General features: G+C 56.7%; 1 protein-coding gene across 1 annotated transcript; it reads right to left on the minus strand.

Moving 5' to 3' along the window:
* Window positions 1-1,191: 1,191 nt before the first annotated feature.
* Window positions 1,192-19,122, minus strand: VSX2 (visual system homeobox 2). Its single transcript, XM_045563990.1, has 5 exons — window positions 18,713-19,122; window positions 17,352-17,436; window positions 13,482-13,605; window positions 2,765-2,945; window positions 1,192-2,000 (listed from the first exon to the last, which is right to left on the minus strand). The coding sequence occupies exons 1-5, from the start codon at window positions 19,080-19,082 to the stop codon at window positions 1,678-1,680; spliced, it is 1,083 nt and encodes a 360-aa protein (XP_045419946.1). The 5' UTR covers window positions 19,083-19,122; the 3' UTR covers window positions 1,192-1,677.
* Between the last annotated feature and the right edge of the window lie 438 nt (window positions 19,123-19,560).

Consider the following 19,560-nt stretch of genomic DNA (forward strand, 5'->3'; position numbering starts at 1 on the left):
ACCTCAATATCAAGTTTCTTTCTTACTCTATGTACATTATTTACACACCAGGGGCTACAGTCTAACACTTCAAACCAACAGGGAACAAAGACAAGAAGAACTAGGGAGGGAGTTTCATGAACGGAATGGAGAAGAAATCAACTTTTGATACCGAATTAAAATCGCAGCTCACTGTCTCAGGCCCTTCTCTGGCGAGATATTCCCTGCAAAGGTGGGTGGGATGGTAGAAGGAAATGTCACAGGGGTGGGGGGACTGCGTGCCTGGCCTGGGAATCTGGGTCCTGCTGGCTCAGCTAGGCTATGTGCCCCCATTACTGATGGGAATGGCAAAGGCTAGGGTGGAAAGGACACCTGCAGCACCCACAGGTCCACCCACCAGCAGGCAGAAAGAAGCTGCCTGGCCCTTAGCACATTGTGGTTATTGTGTCTGTCTCATTCTAGGGGACGTGCTTCCCAACACACACCTGGCATGAGGTGTGTGCGCCTGCAGCTTAGTGTGGGCTTAACGGTAGCCTCCCACCTGCCCTCCCTGCTGCCTTTCCCCATTCTTCTTGCGGCCAGCACTCAAAGGATGTGTACAGCCCCTGGCCCACCCCCAGGCTTGACCTCCCTGGATCAAGTTGAGGACTGTGGCTTCCCAGGTGTCATTTAACAGCTGGACTGGGTTGCTTCAAGGCAGGGCACACGCGAACCAAAAGTTTGCAAGGGGCTCTGGGAGAGGAGGATCTTCACACAGCAAGTCAAGGTCACAGGTAGCATATTGGGAGTCAGGATAATGCAGAACACAGGGCCCTGGTAGAGGGTTTGGACGCCCCCACAGGGCAGTGAGCCGCAGCATCTGCGAGAGGTGCCCCTCACTGCAGGGCACAGGACTTGGACTCACTACAGGTATTGTGCATCACTACATGCTGTGTTGTCACCTCCCACCTGGGAGGAACCGGTGGGGCAGGCTGGGTGTGGAGGGGGAGGGTTCCTGAGGGTGACCACTGGCAGGGCATAAGACTGAGGGTGGCTAAGGGGCCCAGGCTGACACTTCTCAGTTTAGTCTGGAATCTGGGCCCCGCTGATGGGGGAGCAGAGGTGGCAGAGATTGTGCCTGGGCCTGCAGGGTGGCACTGTCACACAGCAGGCCAGGCCCAGGCCCGCGGCAGGAACAGGCTGAGGCAGATCTGTGGAGGACGGGGGCGCCCGGGCCGCTGGAGCTACAGTGCAGTGCTTGGTGTCATGGCTGTGGCAGGCAATGGGCAATGCCAGCACAGCAGAGGGCTTTGGGCATGGGCGGAGCAGAACCCACAAGGGGTGTAGAGCCAGGAAAGGGGGCTCTTTAGAGCAAGAGGACAGAGAGGACAGGGTGGCCGTGAACAGTGGGAGGTGCCAGGGGATTGAGCGAAAGGGGCTCGAGGGGCTGGTCTGGGGCAGCAAGAAGGCGTCTGAGGCAGGGATGCTGGGACGAGGAGGCAGAGGCTGGAGAGGTCGAGACTGGGTCGGGGATGTCTCAGCGTGGTCCAAGCCACAGCCAGAGCTGAGCTGTGCCCGCAGACACGGGGTGAAGGGGCCTGTGGGGGAGGGGAGGAGGGCAGAGGCCGGGCCGGGGCCCTGCCCTGAAGAGCGCCTCCCAGCACCACAGGCCCGGAGGAGAGCAGAGTCTTGGGGCTCCGGCGTCTGCACGCCCTTGACCTAAGCCATGTCCTCAAGCTGCGGCGGACTCAGCCTCTCCGCCGGCCTGTCTTCGTCCATGGCCTCCTCCTCTGGCTTCTCAGCATCCCGGGCCAGGCTGTCCGGCCCCGACACAGTCCCCAGCACTTTGGTGCTGTGCTCCTGAGCTTTGGCTCGGAGCGCTGCGATGCTGTTCTCCCTCAGTTCCTCCTGGGACATGGCCGCCTGGGGGTCGGGGCCCCGCTCCTCCGGCTCCAGCTTGTCGAGCTTGGGCAGGGCCTGACGCTCCACCTCGGGCTTCCTCCCCGACTCGGCTGCCGCCTCCAGCGACTTTTTGTGCATCCCTAAAAAGAATTGTTGGTATTCGGGTTTAGAAAAGCGCCTGGGAAAGCCATCTTGAACTGAAAACGGCAAAGATAGAGAGAGGCCAGAATTAAGGACGAGCAGAAAGCCTTACTTCCCACGCCGCAGTCGCGCAAGTCCCAGGGCCGGGCTGGGGTCAGGGGACGGGGACGGTGGCTGGGGGGAGGGCTGCAGAACCGCAGCTGGGAACCAGGCCCTTGGAGGACTTCTCCATGGGCACCTGGGCCCTGGGCCACCTGTTTTGTCCCTTCCAGGCCACAGCACTTGCTAACCCATCCCTCCCTCCGGGGATTCCAGATCTTAGAACCCCAAGATAAGCTGGTGCTGTTACCAGACCTGGGCCCAGATGGCAGGTGGGGAAGACAGCAGGCGGAGCGACTGGGGGAAAGAAGCCCTTTGGGCAAAGCCAAAATGGTGGCCAAAGGGAACAGGGGTCCCCTCAACACGCAAGGGGACTGTTCCAGTCACCATAAGCCCAACTCTGGCCAAGGGAGGGAGGAGTACAGACCCCAGGGCAACAGCCACACCTCCCCACAGAACCCACAGATAAGAGGCCCATCCAGGATGAGAGTCCCTGGCACCCACTGGTAGGTACAAGGGATGGACACCCGGCCCCTGAGTACCCTGAGTCCCCCAAGGTAGACTGAGGGGCCTCTCTCCCTGCCCCGGGGCTCTGGCCCCTCGTCCAGGGAGCCCGCTCTCCTCACCGCAGGGGCAGGGCCCCAAGGAGGGTGCGGGCTCTTACCCAGTAGCCATGGGGCACAGGAGTCCATGATGCCGTCCTTGGCAGACTTGAGGATGGACTCGGGCAGGGGGATGGAGTGCCGCACCATGGCGCCGTAGAGCCCGTACTCCGCCATGACGCTGCTCCGGCCCCAGCACTTCTCCCGCTTCCTCCACTTGGCTCTGCGGTTCTGGAACCAAACCTGCAAGCACAGAGGACAAGTCAGGGCCCTGCTCTGAGAGGCATGGGGCCCAAGGCCCTCACCCCCATGTGGGCCGGGAGTGAAGCCTTCTCCGGCGGACACCTTTAACTACTAGTACCCACCCAGGGTGTGCCCTGGGCTTCCTCCCAGCTCAGGGGCTGTTCAGATGGAGGAAATCAGTTCTGTGAGATGGGCAAAATAGGTCCTTTTCTATTTATTTATTTATTTTTAATTCAAAGCAGTTCTAGGGAGATGGGATACGGCCACCTACTGGACAGGGTCTTGCAGGTAGGCAGGACCCAGGGTGGTTTTCAGTTTGCAGCTGAGAAGCCTGACCCGCCCCTGGTAGCTGTCCTGCATGTGCTCACACCTCCAGCGTATAAACAGAATCTGGACAAATACCTTTCCCAGGACTGGACCAGCAGCGTCTCTGGCTTAAGACTCCCTGTCTGCCTGAAGCCCAGAGCCAGAATAGTCCAGGAAGCTGCAGGTGAGTGTGAGCTCAGGGAGCAAAGGGCATTTCATCCAGGTGTCAGGAATTAGGGAGGGGACACTCCCCAGGAGGCCAGAGTCAGCCTCCCTCCTCTGCCCTGTCCTGGCTGAGCCCTGCCTGCCGCATTTGACCCGTGTCCCCAGTTCTGGGCCTAACTGGATGACATCCGGGGAGGTGGGCAGCCATCCCTCAGTCAGGGGAGGCACACATTCCGCAGGGCTGAGGCGCAAGCGGGAGATTGCTGGGAAGGAGCTGGGGATGCTCCTCTGACTCCAGAGCTGGCTGTGCGGGGTCTGAGCGAGAGCGGGGTCCCCTGGGGGCGTTCGCAGCACTCTCCCCATGCTCCAAGGAGATCCCAGAATCCCTAGGATTTCTCGGTCTCCCAAAGCAGCTTTCCCGAGACTCCAGCAGCTGACAGAGCCAAGGGCTTCGCCTAGTTGGTCTTCCAGGAGCCGAGAGGCCCGCGGGAAACTGGTGGCGCTAGGAAGACCCCAGGCCCGGCGGTGCCTTCTTAGTCCCCACAGCTCTGGGGCCCGGACCCCCGGGGCGGGAGTCGCCCGAGGCGCCCAGGGAAGGAGGGGCGGGGGAAGGGCGGGCTCCGGGAAACCCATCCACCTCCCTGCGGGTCCCTCGCCGCCCGCGACCCCCGCCGCGCCCCTCCCCCGCCGGGCCCTCCCCCGCGGCCGAGGTATCAGCTTCTGATGAAAAATTGCTCCCGCTCTATTCAGGAGGCGGCAAAAGAAGAGTCACCCCCAGGGGCAGCCCTGGGCTGATTGAAAAATAAGTTAATTTCAGTTTGAATCGATGGGCCTCAGGCACTGAAATATCACGGGAAATTAAAGCTGCCGCTCTCCCGGGAGCCGCGGCATTGACCCGCGCTAATTAATGCTGGGGAGGCCGCGCTCGCCGCGCCGCAGCCGCTCCCGCTCCCCGGGGGACCCCAAACACTTCTCATTTAACTAATTAGACGGGGAAAATTGGGTGTTAATTTGTTTAGGATTTTTTCCCCTCTTCGCCCCGGCAGCTCCCTCCCGGTCCCGCCCCGCGCAGGGGCGCGGAAATGAATGCGGGGCTCGCCGGCAGATGGCTGCCCCGGTCACTCTGCAATCTTCTCCGACTTGATTGCTTGATTAGGTCGTTAGCACATTAAAAAAAAAAATTGCTTGCCGTCTGGCGCTGGCGTGATGAGTGGGACGCGCGGCAGCGCCTGGGTAATTTATCTTTTTATACGGCAAAGAATTTGATTTCACTCTGCAGATATATGGGGCGCCTTTGACACCTGTTTAACATCGCGCCGCTGACAGCTTAACCCTTTGCTGCCTCGGGAGCGCGGGGCTGGGGCCGGCGGCGCCCCGGGTCCGCGCGCCCCTGCGGTTCCCGCCGCCACCGCCAGGTGGCGGAGTGAGCGCCGGGCGGCCGGCCGCAGCCCGGAGTCTGCGGCGGAGCGCGACCGGCCACACCCGCCAGGGGGCGCTCCGGCCCGTCCGCCTCGCGTCCCCCGGCCCTAAATGGCCCCCCGGGCGGCAGAGACGCTGCCGGGTGCGGAAGGACCTCCCCGTCCACGTACACCTTTAAGTTGACCCAAACACGTGTAACCTGTTTTGGCATTTCTTCATTTGAGAATAACTAGGAGCCTCTAAAAATGGGAGCGACACGCACTCAGATGCCCGGGGCCTCTCCGACCCGGGGTGGCGCCGCCTCCGCGCGGGCAGCACCTTGGCCACCCCCGGGTTTGGCGCCTGCAGTTCCTGCTAGAACGAGGGGACTGGGAGGCACAGGTGCCAGGCCTCCGCCTGGTCCGCACCTGACCGCCCTGGGTGACCCCTGCCAGGGAAAGGTTCTCTCATCTGAAGGCCACCAGACGGTTGCCCTTCGTGCACTAAGAAACGGAGAGCGGTGAGCAATTCCTGCATTCTACCCTGGCTCCACTGCCCGCCTGTCCTGCAGGACGTCTGCCCTGCCCAGGGCCTGTGCTTTGTCTGGGGCCTCAGTCCTGTCCCATCTCCCTCTCCTTAGCAATCGGTCACCCTCTACAAGGACTCACTTGCCTCAAGCTGCTTGCTCCCAGAGAGGAAAGATCTAAAAGGACTAATCCACATAAAAGTGTAAGTGACTTCTGGTTTTTTTTATCCACCTCTCAGGACAGCAAAGAATGAAACACCTGGTGATGGAATTCCAGGCACCAAGTCTGACCACAGAGGGTTGGGAAGGCTTTCTTTATGAATATAAGCAAGGCATCTGCTTCCTGGTCCGGAGATGATCTGTCCTGCTTGAATACCGTGCATTATAAAACAAGGCCACACCCCCTTAACAGGAACCAGTGGGGCCAGACTGGAGAGTGTTTTGGAAAAGATATGTGATGCATACACCACATGTTACATAATGCTCTGCAGTGGCAGCACCTCATAGTCAAACCCATCAGTTTTGATTTCTGCCGCAAAATGCATATGCACATACTTATATCAAGGGATAAATAAATTGCATAGGGTCAAGTCCAATTTTTGCCGTCAAATGAGTTTGATGCCAAACTTATGAAAGAACTTTCTGTTTTCATTGAGGTTTGAATTTAGAGAGTCTGGAAAAGGTATTGTGGAGTGTACAAAGACATAGGTGTCCCCACAACCCCAGGGTGGATACCTGGGGGTAAAGGTGCATTGCCCTTGCTTCCCCCGGAGGTCATGGGCATCCGTGCTTGAGATGGGGCAGGCTCTCAGATGGAAACAGCATCTTTAGGAACTAAAGGAGGGGTACAGACTCGGGACTCAGATCATCTCTGGGGGCCTCTAAACAGAACCATTTTCCTGGGTCTCCTGATTTGGGCAAATGAATAACTGGTCTGTAGATCAGACTTTGCCCACAGATACTCTCCCAGGGGAGCTGGTGCCAGCTGGTCGCTCAAACCAGAAGTCATCCAGACCTCAGTTATGGGCTCCTGGAATGCCTGGCTCTCTGTGAAGACCAGATGCTACTCCAATTTATGGAGGAAACCTGGACGGCCAAAACAATTTCTTTTTAGGACAGTTGGCAGGGAAGCTGTGGCAGTGGTGCCTTGGAGGGAAGTGGACAAGGGATTAGAATTAACCCTAACCACCCTTCACATCTGCCTTTCTAGCCCCTTCCTGGAAACAACCCGCACGTGCATAGAACTTAAAAATGTATAAGCAGCGTTGAGGTCAGCCAGTCCTGAACTGGAATTCCTAGCTCTGAAAAAAAACTGCTGAGTGATCTTGGGCAATCTACTTGGCTTCTCCCAGTCTTAGTCTCTTCAAACAAAAAATAAGAATGCCAACTCTCTAGGGTTGTTTGGAGTATTAAATGGAATAAATGAGTGCCTAAATAAGTGACTGCTTGAAATACAGGAGGTGCTCAGTAAGTGCTAGTTAAGAAAGTCAGTGGGACCCTGCAGAAGGCAGGTTAATCAATGGCATTGCCTGTTGCTCTGGCCTCCTCCATATGCCCGCTAACAAGGCTAGACTGGCAAATTAATGATAATATCAACGACTCCAGCAGGAGGGGAAAGGACAGAACTGACCTTCAGGCTGGAATACTTTAATACAGGTAGTCTCCAGTTTCCCCTGTAGCCATCTGGGGTGCCAAGCAGCTGCCCCTGAAACTCTCCCCATATTCCCACTATGTTCCAAGCCCCCGAGGCACCAATGCAGGGGGACACCCCCGCAGTGCCCATACGTCCATTGAGTCGGCTGGGGCTCAGAAGCTAGAAGCCCCAGGTTGGAGATCCTTGCTCTGCCTCTACTTGCCTTTGTGGCCATGGGGACGTTTCTTAACCTTTCTGAGCTTCCCATTCCTCACCTGCCCAGAGATGCCACCTCCTTGCAGGTTTGCTGTGAAAATTAGACGGTGTGCAGGAAATGCCTGCCACGTAGTAAGAGCTGAAACATGTTAGCCTGATGCTGGATGAATTCTGTGGACGAATGTGCAGTAAGACAAGGCTTTGCTTTCCAGCTTTTCACATAAAACGACATCTTCCTATCTCCCATCTTTGAGATTCTACTTGGGCTCTTGGTTCTGCCAAGCCCATAATATTCCTTCAGTCTGTCTCTTACTCACTTTCCTGACTGCCCACTTTCCAGAAGAGACTGCTCCTCTCACATGGGAGTCTGGTCCCAAACTCTTCAGGAGACCTTGCATTAAGGCCCCAGCCAGGACCATCGCCCTGCCTTACACTTCAGGGCTCCAAGTACGTAAGGGACCCAAGGTGACATTAAAGGTCACCAGGTTTGGAGTCCCAGGCAAAGGTGAGTTGGCAGGATCTTTCAGCTTGGGAATGAGCCTGGATTTCTTGATACATTTCCCCTGAGAGGTGGAGCCTCTGCAACACTCAGAATGCCCAGGCAGCATGGATGCCTCTGGCTGTCGGCAGCGGATCTGGCAGGTGCCTCCACAGCTGGCAGAGAGGGTGCCTGTGCCTCCCAGGGTGAACGGGACCCAGGGAACCCTTGCCAAATGGATGCTCCTCTGCCACAGGGTGCACAGCTCGCAAGCCAGGTGACCCTGTCAGCTCTTTCTCTGTGTAGGTAGCTGGCATGGGCAGCGGTGGCCATGCCCCGTGCCTCCTCTTGTGTCTGCATTGTCACCTAGTCCCTGTCCTGCATGCTCTCATCCTGCCATCCCCAGGAGACAACATGCCCAGGGCTCCTTCCCTCAAGGGGCTCGCAGGAGACCCTCTGCACTCCTTCCAGGATCGCCCCCCTAACAGAGACATCTTGCATGACGGATGCCCTTTGCACAGTCTGGTCTCCAAACTTGCCACATGCCCTCAGGCCTGGCTCTGTCCGCCATACTCTGGGTGAGCGTCCGTCACGTTCACCCGGCCTCCTTCTTCTCCTCTAACTGGAAGCTGATGAATTTGGGCTCATTGCTAGCGTGATTGAACGGGTTCACACTCCACATCCACTCAGCACTTCTGACACCATATTTCAGCGCACGGGGCCAGGCCAGTTTGCGGCTCAGAGAAGCGGGGCCTTGCTGCAGCCTCTGATGTCCACTAGGGGGCAGCTCTGCCCACATTTCCGGGCAGCCCCAGGCAGCATCCTTCCCTGCCCACCAATAGGTCATTTTGTTCCTCACCCCACCCCTGCCACCCCAAACTCCACTTTCTGCCGCTCATATTAACCCACGTAGAATCCAGAAACACCTATCCTGAGCCTCCGAATCAGTGTATTTATACTGAGTTCACACAGAATCACCTGGAGAGATTTTAAAACATACAGATGCCAACATGCAGGTGTTTAATTTTAAACCAATTAAACCCAGACTTGCTGGGTGTGGGGGCCCCGCGTGGGTATTTTAAAAATCTTCCCTGGTGATTCTAATAAACATCCTGAACTGAGATACACTGAAAAACCCTTTCCCACCCAGCCACCTGTCTTTTTACTTCTGGTCTATAGCCCCTTAGTACTTTGTTCCCTACCCCTGGGCAGGGACCACTTTATAAGAGGCAAAGTCGAACAGCGCCAGTCAGAGAACCTAAACCTCACACTTCGACATCCACGAAGCTGCTAAGACTGGGGTGAAATGTAGCCTCTGTTCACTTTGCACATCCATAGCTCTGTAATGATTGCATTTTTATAACAAGTACAACGTTTGTCAGAAAAAAAATACCATAGCTGGACGCGGTGGTCACGCCTGTAATCCTAGCACTCTGGGAGCCTGAGGTGGGTGGATCGTTTGAGTTCAGGAGTTCAAGACCAGCCTGAGCAAGAGCCAGACCCCGTCTCTACTAAAAAATAGAAAGAAATTATACGGACAACCAAAAAATTAGCCGGGCATGGTGGCGCATGCCTGTAGTCCCAGCTATTCGTGAGGCTGAGGCAGGAGAATTGCTTGAGCCCAGGAGTTTGAGGTTGCTGTGAGCTAGGATGACGCCACGGCACTCTAGCCTGGGCAACACAGTAAGACTCTGTCTCAAAGAAAGAAAGAAAGAAAAGAAAAGAAAAAAAAATACCGTAAACAAGCAAGTGGATAGATAGATAGATAGCCTGACCTTACAATTTTAGTAACAAGTGACCCCACAGAGGAAACACAGTCAGTCTGTAAACCCACTTCCTCTTCCCTAGGGCTGACATCTGGCAAGCGCTTCCAGAATGCTGTATCCCAGCATACTTTTTTTTGGAGACACACACAAAAAATGGACTGTGTGTCTGAGTCTGACATGGAGACGCAGAATCTTTTCTTTCCCTAACATTGCACCGTATGCCTCCACCCCAACCCAGGGAGATGCAGAGTGAGGAAGTGCTCATCCGCAAAGCACAAAGGCAGGGGACAGCGTCCCCCGCGCCTGGGACTGGGCCCTCACCACTGCCCTTTGCATCACTGCAGTTTGTAGAGAGAGGCATTCCTGTTTACTCTGGGATCTGTGCGGTGGCAGCCGAGTCCTGGCTTTACTGTTTACTTCACCGCTCAGCCCCTCAGTTTCCTCATGCAGGAAATAGGTACAGGAACGACCCCTAACTCATCTGGTTGTGAGGGATCACATGAAACGAAGCATGGACAGCACTTACTATCTGGAACACTGGTGAGTACTGAATAAATGCCAGTAATAACACCACTTGTAAAATTAGCATTTTGGAAAAATATTATTATCATTCTTTTATAAACGAGTAATTTGAGGGACTCAGAGTTTGGCTTGCCGGCAGGGAAAGATTAGAAGTAGATGTGCCTGATCTGTGCGGTGGGTTCTCATTAGACATTCGACAGTAGACCTCAGACACATTCGGGAGTTTACTCAGGTTGGCCCAGAAGGGATGTATGTCCAAGCTGTCCACCTGTCCTGCACCCCCGTTCCACCAATGGCAGCCCAGGGGCTGTTGAGGGGAGGTGAGCCTGAGGAGGCCCCTCCCTGGGAGAGACCCCACCTCTTTCTTTTCCGGGTGAGGAGGTTGAGGCCCAGAGATGGGAAGTGGCCTGGCCACTGCCATGCCGGTGGGTATCAGAGCCAGAGCTAAGATCTGGGTACCTGACTTCCGGTCCAATAAGCTTTCATTCCACCTTGAGAATATCTAACTCCAGACCTGGAACCTCTAATGAGTCCTCATCTTACCCCTCCTTCGCCCACAACACACACGCAAAGTCCCCTGACCCAAAGTGGGGTCAAGGGCGGGGCCTGGTGCTGGAGTGGCAGCTTTCCGTTTTTAGATGCACTGTCGCCACCTGATCAACACGCTAAGGGGAAAAAGCGAGGAAGGTAGCAATGTAGAGAAGCAAGGGCTCCGGAGTCTAAAGGGACTCAGGTCTGAATTCTGGCCTCTGTGCCTCAGGTTCCCCATCTGTAAAATGGGACTATAGAACCTAGCTCGCTCACGGTGTTCTGAGGACTCTTTGCTGAATGTGCATAAACTATCCCTGGAAGGAAACAAAGGACGCTGGTTACCAAGGGAGGGCTGCTGGTGGAGGGGGAAGGGGAGACTCATTTTTCACCCTTTTGAACTCATTTACATGAATTTGCCCATTCAAAAAATAATTTTGTTATATCTGAGTCTGTTTTTTTTTTAAATAATAGTGGCCTGGTACTCAATAAATATTGATTATTTTTATAAAGAAGTTGTGATATATCCCCCTGCCACTGACTTCAAATCATCTCTGTTCTCCCAGCTTCAAGGCAAAATAAAGACTTTAAAACCCAAGAGGCAGGTGGTGAAAGGGGGGGGCTTTCAGTTCAGACCCAGGTTTGAATCTTATGTCCCCCACTTTCTAGCTGTGTGGCCCGGGGCAAGCTGCGATGCCTCAGCTTCCTTGGTTCTAAAAGGAAGCTCATGGTCTCTACCCCTCTGGTTGTCACCAGGATTTAATGAGATCAGAGCTGACACCAAGTGAGCAGAGGGCAAGTGCCAGGCACTGCCCTGAACACTGCACAAATATGGCTCATTGCATCTGCACGAGAGGCAGGTGCCACTGTCATCGCCATTGGACAGATGAGGAAAAGGAGCTTCTCGGAGGGGAAGCCCAGCCAGGAACCCAGGCAGTCTGGCTCCTGAGTCAGTGATGCTAACCACTACACCCCCCTGCCTCTCCTGTGCTCATCACATATTTAGGAGAATATTTGGCACGTGGAAACCGCTCTGGAAATTATAGCTGTGATTGCTACTGATACACACCAAGATCTTTCTCACTTTGTTAAACACTTTGGGGCAAGACTGTTTAACAACTCACAAATACTTCCTGGGGGCAGCATTTAGCCATCTGGTGCTCAAAAGGTTTGAGAGACTCTTGCCTCATTTCTCCTCTATGTACAAATTACAGAGCCAATCCTCGTGGTCCCAAGGGCAATGAGCTCTCCTTACTCCGCACCCCTGGCTCCTTTGTGCTGGTTCTGGTGGCTTCAGACACCACCCTATAGACAACCTCCAAGCAACTTAAGAAAGCCAAGCGTGCGCCTGCTGGGGCATTTGTAGCAATGCAGTCACAGCCCAGGGAGAGCCTTCTCAGAAATCCTGAGCTCAGCAGGTTTCAAACACCCCACCTCCAACCCCACCCCCAGAGCCAAACAGGTTTTAGGACGACCCACTGCAAGAAACAAGCGGTGCCTTCTTACTGGTCAATAGTGCAAATAGGGGGCTGCCAACAGCAAGAATTTGTCAGCTCTCCTCCCACTGTAGCCACTTGTCCTGGCCAACTTTGTGCTAATGAAGGGTAGGCAGGGGTTACGGCCACACAGTTGGACTGGGCCTACACACACACACACACACACACACACACACACACACACACACACACACACCATGCAGAATCAACACCCAGCTCACCCCACTAGAATCCAACTGGGTGGAGGGTAACGGGTCCAGGCCACCATGAGTAATGCACCAAACATAATCTGCTTATGAATAATTGAGCTTATTGTTAGTGTCAATGTCTAAAGCCATTGGCTGAAATTCCAAATAGATTTCCAAGGGAGAGGAAGGCCCTCGGGAAAAGCAGCTCAAAGCCTCATTTCCCATCTTCTGGTCCTTCAGTGAGAGTACAGAGCAACCTACGCACCTCATTTGGTTCCTTCTCTGGGGCTGGGGCCACCCCCAGGCACACTCACACCAGGAGGGAGGCAGAAGGACCTTGCAGAGGAGGGGCAGAAGTGCAGTCTCAGGGGGTGGGGACCTGCCCCAGCTGTGAACTACTCTGGACCACTCAGGAGAGTGGGGGCAGCTTTCATTTAAGGTTGAGCTCTAGCTAAGGCAACTCTAACTCTTCTAGAAATGCTCCTCTCATCCCACTCTCCACCTCAGGGAGGCCCTGCCCAGAAAACCACCAGACTCCATCTTCTCCCAGAGAAATGACTCTATGGCCCCCTGTCCAGCAAGGGGACTCTGGACTTGGGAAGGCCCTGCTGCGGCTAAGAGGAGGCCCCGCGCCCACCACAGCTGAGCATGTGCCCCAAAACTACCCAGGAGAGGAGGAGGGCTCAGTGAGCACACCAGGCACATGTCCCAGGCCACGCACTGGGCCAGACAGGGAGAAGAAAAGGAGCAGGAGCTCAGGGCAAGGCCAGCAGCTGCTGGACTGTGAGGGGTGGAAGGAGCCTCGGGTAGATGAGTGTAGGGGGCGGGAAGGGGGGAGCACCCCTTCCTCATGGGGAGGGGAGTAGAGGGAAGGGAAGCAAACTGGGGTCAGGGCTGGAAGCCACCTTCCCCTTCACAGCCACCCACAGAGGCCTGGGGCTACCTCAGCTGCACTGAGGGGACATCCGCCTCCACAAAGACCCTGCCCAGAACCCAGGCCCCATGCAGTACTCCACCTCTCATCGCCAGGCCCCACAGGGTCTGTCTGACACACTCCCCAGGAATCGTACAGCCAGGCCACACCTGCTACACCTCTGGCCATCCCCCCCCACCCACAGTGCCCACCTTACCCGGTAGGTGTTCAACAAGCACCTGTCAGCTTAAATGAACTGCTCTCGGTGAGGACATGCTCACAGGCAAGCACATGCCCACAGCAGGGCGTGGGAGGTGGGGTCATGGGTATCTGGGACCCTGGAGTGGCAGATGTCCCTGAGACAGGGGCAAGCATGGGACAGAAGGACTCGGGGCTGTTACCTGTATCCTGTCTTCTGGCAGCTCCGTTTTCATGGCCAGCATCTCCCGGGCATAGACGTCTGGGTAGTGGGCCTCGTTGAATGCCTTCTCCAGCTCCTCGAGCTGGTAGGAGGTAAAGATTGTCCTGAGGGCAGCAAGACCAGACAGTCAGGACCCAGGAAACGGAAGGAGCCTGTCTCAGAGAGAACAGAGTGGCCCTCCCCTGCGGCTCCTGGACAGACCCCAATCCAGGCTGGCTCCACACGATCTGCCACAAACACACACACTCTCTCACTCTCTGTCTCTTTCTCTCACACACATTCGCAGCTTAACCCTCTGGACTCTCCGTCATTCAAGGCTCAGGGCCCACACTACACTTCTGGTGGCGGGGTGGGCATTCTTTCAGCCTTCAGTGACATTTCACTGGGAATCTTTCTGGAGGTGCTCTGGGGGAAAGGGTTTGAGAAAGGAAATTTTTAAAAATGCAGAAAGCCCCCGTTCCTCCTCCCAAGCACAGAGCAGAGGAGCTCAGCAGATGGATAAATGCCCTGGCCCCACCCACACCGGCTTCCTGGGCTCCTCTCACAGACACTAGAGTTGGACATTTTAATTCCACTCGAAGTTTGAAGATTCCCCAGAAAGACAAGTGCAGCTTCGACCTCAGGGTTCCTACAGCTCAGAACTGAATCTCCTGCTCCCTCAACTCCCCTCCACGCTCCCTCCTCCTCCCCTGCTCTTCCTCTGACACCAGCTCCCTAGGGCTGCCCTGGAGTCTTTCCCTGTCCCCTCCTGTGCTCAGGAGGCAGGGCCACCTTCCAACCCTCCCACACACAGACCCAGCCACTCACTTGGGGGGGGCATTCAGGCCACCCAGTGAGCCTCCTACCCCCACAGAGCAGTTCACGGTGACCTATTTTGTGTCATACACTGCTTTAAGAATCTGGTAAAAGCTACATTGTTCTGTGACCCCAGGAAAATGTGCAAATGCATATGCTCTTAACACATAAAATTTTGCCTCTGATATTAGGACATTCATCGATGCTCCTTTCCTGAATAAACCACTAAGCATCTACTTACAGATACAAATTCTGTCCTTTTTAGACCTTACTGTCACACCAGGTTTCAGGAGGCCTTTATCGTGGACCCTCATCAACAAGCCCACGGGCAATATAGTCCAGTTTCCACAAACTGAACTCGTGAAACTGTTACATGCCTTGCTTGGTCCCTGGGATTCGGACCCCGGGACCAGCACAGAGGTTCAGCACCCCTCACTGCTGTGCTCTCGCCCAACACAACCAAAAAGTACAAAGCTGAGCCCCACACATTCCTTGTCGGCATTAATATCTTGGGGGATGATGCAGGAGGTGTGTGAGGAAAAAAGATTGTGCTCTTTATAGAAAACGACCGGTTTGATTCTTAATCGTTTCTCCTATTCTCTTGGGGGGTATGTGGAAGGCTTATGTATACAAAAAGTTAACGCTTTAGAATTTTGAGGATCCCCTGCTTTCTATTTCTCACCTGCTGAAGGGCCTATGAACAAAGAGTCAAAATAAACAATAAAAAAATGCAAATCCCTTTTAAAACTAGGGAAACTGAGGCACACAGGTGGTGTGGCCTGGCCAAAGCCAAACAGGAGAGCTGATTATACGTCGTCGTTTAGAACTGCTCAAGTGCCAGCCTGTACTTGGGAGAGCCCCTACTGAAAACAACAACAACTCAAATCTTCCAAACTTCCCCTAATTCCTGCCTCAGAGCTGGTTCGCTGTGGATGCCACATGCTCTCCAGTGAGAGTTCCCTTCCCCCACAATGAGACCCAACCTCCGTTCCTGGCTGCTACAGAACCCCAGACCTTCAGGCTCCTGTTGTAACCTGTCTGAAGACGAGCTAAGCTGTCCCGGTAAAGAGAAGAGCAAAATCTGAGACTCCATCACCATGGCTGCTTCACCCCCCGCCCCACCTGCAGGTGCTTTTAAGCCTGGTTTGTTTCTGGGAGATAAAGACAAGCTCATCTCTCATCACCACATTCGGGGTCTCTTACCCTAAATCCCCAAATGAGAGAAGCTCAGGAAAATGCACCTTTTACTAATTACGGACTGCGCCGGTCATCAGCAGCCATTCTTTCCTCTCCAATAACCTGGTCCCTTCATGCACCAGAAACGGACAGAAACCCAAGGCAGCTAATACCCCAGCGTTGTTCCCCTGCTGTTCTGCACCCCTGGGAACCTACCAAAGCCCCCAAAGTTTTCCCTGGTGAAGAGGGTGGCAGGTCCCTGAGAGGGTCAGGGACCTGAAATACGGACTTTGGGCGATGGGTCACTCAGCCCCAAGTGCCACACAACGAGATTTTCGGATGCAGAGACATGGCTCCTGCACGCAGGGTTTGGGGATGCTTTTTCCAGGGCTCTCCATGCTGGGGAACCCCTCCGCCCCTTGTCGCACCAGCACGGGAGGAGTTCCGCCGCTTTCCAGCCTGCCCTTTTTCCACGGGTCCCTGTCCCTGCTCGCAGAGGCTGACAGGATCACCCAGCCTGGGACCAGCATGAGATGGGTGCACAAAAAGTGTTTTAATCAACATTCGTTGAATGGATAAATGAATGGCTTTTGTTTTTGTTTTTCAAAAAGGACCCAGGATCAAGACTAGAAGAAAATGTACCCGTTTAAAATGAAACAAACGGAACAAAAGCAAACAGCTGTCTGAAGGGAATGAGCCGAGATCCCTGAGCAACCAAGTTGAAGTTCACCTTCATTCGAGCCAAAACCTGTTGGGGCCTGAGGGGTCAGGAGGGGCCGTTTTAAAACATGGGGTGGACAGTGGAGTGTCCGAAGGCCAAGGTGGAGCGAAGCGCAGAAAAGAGAGGGTGCAGAGAGGCCGAGAACAAACGGGGGTGAGAGAAGAGGATGTGGCGGGGCGGGGTTCCCAGCGGGGAGACGTCCCGACGGAGCGGGAGACCCTGCGGCCGCGCGGCCGGGTCGGGACTGAGGGGAGAGGATGGGAAGGCACAGCCCCCGCGGTGAGCGCAGGGCAGCGCCCAGGAGCAGCACTCGCAGAAAGGCAGGCCGATTTGTGGTTCTCGTTCCTTTATTTCCTGGAAAATCTTCCCACAGATTGACACTAGGAACAGTGGCAGAGGTGCCCACGCGGAAGGCAGGGCCTGGAGGCGCGGGCGGGGGCCAGGGTGGATTACTTTTCAGGATATACCTATCGGATTTTAACTTCGTGCGAGTAATGTCTACTTAAAGACGTACGTTTTTTAAAACTCTCTTTAGTCCTCACCCCAATGCAGCGCACTCCACTCTAGCAGCTATGGCTAGTGGGACCATCCAGTCTACACCCCCCACCATTTTACAGACGAGGAAACTGAGGCTCACGGAAGGGAAGCGACCCGCTCAGAATCACAAAAACAGCAGCCAAAAGATGTTCCATCGGCGCAGAGGCTGCCCAAGCCTTGGGAACGTGGGAGCAGGAAGCCAGGGAGTTGGCAGAGAGGAAGAGACCGGGAGAGGAACGGGGGCAGAGGGGCCTAGGAACCGGCTCTGGCGCGAGGCAGGGGCGGATCTGCCCGCCGCAGGGTCTGCGCGGCTCTCGGATGTGCTGACGCGGGGATCCGGGGGCCGACAACCCCTCTCCAGCTCCTGTTTGGCGCGGGTTGGGGCCTTTCCTTTCTCCTGCGGGAGGAGAAAGTCCGAACTATGCCGCTTTCCGCGGCCACCGGGCGCGGCCCTGGGCAGATGGCTTCGAACAACGCCTGGTCACTCCGCCCTCGGGCGGCCTCGGACCTCAGCTCTGGGGTTGGCGAAAACAGGGTTTGAGTGACCGAAGCCCAGAACCGGGAACGGCAGGCGGGTGGGTGGGCAGGAGACGTAACAGAACCCGCTGCGGGGGGCCTTACCTGTGTCGCCGCTTCTTCCGTTTCTTGGTCTGGTTTAAAGCCGATTTGGACATTTTTCGATCACTGGAGGAAACATCTTCAGAATCTGAAAGGCGGGCGGAGGGACATGTGGCACAATGGGGAGCGCGCTCGGGGGCACCTGAAACCGGCGAGGGCCCCACCCCTGACCTCCTCCCGGAGCGGCGGGGGCCTGCTCGGTCTCCCCGGGAAGCCCTCCGGAACCCCCGGTGGCCATCTCCATCCCTAAGCCCCGGCTGGCCTCTCCTACGCCGGGGCCCAAATCCGGAGATTTTGAACAGATTTCGTTGTAAGAGAGGCCAAGGCCCTGGCGCGCTTGCGGCAGGGACCGCGGAGAACGAGGCAGCCTCAGGGGGTTGCAGGGACCCCGGGGTTGCGCTCCCGGCCCTGCGCCCTGCTCTGCGCTTGCAGCTCCGGCGCCCGGGCCGGAAAGTTGGCCCCAAAGCGCCGAGCCCAGACACGGGGGAGCTGGGCTCCGGGAAGGGATGGGGCTGCTCAGGCACAGTCCCTTTAGCAGTGTCCGCACAATGCGCTCCCACTCGAGGCTGGAGAGCCTGCGACGCGCCACTTTTCGTTGCAAATACAACGAAACGAAACGAAAAATCGGGGGAATTGACAAGGTGAACAGAAGCCGGAGGGCCGAGCGGGCCGGGACACCCCGTCAGGAAAGCGGCTCCAGGAGGGCGCGGGGAGGTCATCCAGGGTCCCCGAGCCCGCGAGTCGCCGGGCTCCGATATATTGCGGCGCTTACGTGGGATCGGTTGGCGGCCGCTTCGGCTGCCGTGGTGGCCGGGTTGTTCGAGTTCTTAGGATGAAAAATAAACCCCACCAATGCGGTGTTTTGGAATGAAGAAAGGAGAAAAAAGGCAACTTGGGACACCAGGGCTGGGGCCGGAGCCGGAGCCGGCACCCGCCTCCCAAGCGGGCAGCGCGCGGAACAGCCTCGGGCTCCCGGAGCGCGGGTCCTCCTGGAGGCCCGGGCCGCAGTGCAACAGCGGAGCTGGGGCCCTCCAGCCCGTCCGGAGACCCTGCAACACCAGCTGCGACACTCCAAACCCCGTTTCCAGTGTGGCCCTAGTGGGGCGCCGCGGCTAAGGTGGGCCAGATGCGGGGACCAGAGAACTGCGCGGCGGCCGAAAACGCTGGGGCCCAAACCTGGCGGGCGCCGGAGCATCCTAGTCCCCAGCCCCGGGCGCATCGGCCCCAGGCCGGGTCTGCGACCCCTCGGCCTGGCATGAACTTTTCCGCAGGGAGGAGGCCTCGTCCAGCAGGCGAGAGCCGACGGCGCGGGCTCCCGGCTCTCACCCCCAGTCAGGCAGCCGCGCAGCCTCGCCCTCACCTACCCGAGCTGGCCGTCTGGCTGGTGTCCAGAGGCCCCGATGCTCTGCCCAGTGGCTGCAAGTGGACGCTCTGCGGGTCGGACAGCACTTCCAGGAAGGTGGGCTGCGCGTAGAAGCCGGGGAGCCCCCCGGGCCCCAGCAGCCCCATGCCGCCCACTCCTGCGGGACTGAGCACCGAGCGTGCTGCCAGCAAGTGCCCGGGGCCGAGGGCGTCGAGGGCAGCCCGCGGGTGGGAGCTGGGGGGCTCCTTGTTCAAGCCCAGGATCTCCTGGATGCCGAACCCGGTGCACCTGGCCGGGGCGCCCCCCGAGGTACTCTTGGCCACTGTCTCGGACTTGGGCTTGCTCAGCGCTTCCCCCGCTTTCCCCGTCATCTCCCGGTTCTTTGGAGGGGCTGAGGCCGCAGGTCTGTAGCTCCCCCCACCCCCCCGCCGGGCTCCCCGCTTAGCGAAGTTGGTCCCAGGTGCCCCCTCCGGTGTCTAATGCTCTGGAGCCCCAAGGAGATTCCCCTTTTATCCAACCAGGCGGCAGCCCAAGTGGGGTCAGAGCTGAGCAGCCAATCACCGGGGCCAGGAGCGATTAGGAATTCCAAAAAGCTGGCAGCTCCCGCTGCAGGCAGCGCCGAGGGGCCAGGGCGCTTCGGGGCGAGCACCGGGTGGGCTTTGCGGGATGCCCACGGGCAGGGACCCTAGGGGCCAAGGTGAGACAACAAGGTTCAGGGCTGTTCCAGGAGGCAGGGTGGCTTAGGCTTCGGGTATATCCTGGCTGGGACATGTCCCTGGCTTGGCCAGGACAGGTCCCTGGGGTGAGGTGGCAGGATGGGCTAAGGGCAGAGGCTAGAGACTGGGAGAC

Source organism: Lemur catta, chromosome 1 (genome assembly GCF_020740605.2).
Source record: "Lemur catta isolate mLemCat1 chromosome 1, mLemCat1.pri, whole genome shotgun sequence".
Taxonomy (NCBI): Eukaryota; Metazoa; Chordata; class Mammalia; order Primates; family Lemuridae; genus Lemur; species Lemur catta.

Bases quoted from the DNA above. Each gene is read 5' to 3' on its own strand.
- VSX2 (XM_045563990.1), bottom strand. From the start codon at position 19,082: ATGACGGGGAAAGCGGGGGAAGCGCTGAGCAAGCCCAAGTCCGAGACA. The intron at 17,437-18,712 runs GTAGGTGAGGGC...CCCGCCTTTCAG, and splicing joins CAGCCAGACGGCCAGCTCGG to ATTCTGAAGATGTTTCCTCC. The intron at 13,606-17,351 runs GTAAGGCCCCCC...TGCTGCCCTCAG, and splicing joins CGGAAGAAGCGGCGACACAG to GACAATCTTTACCTCCTACC.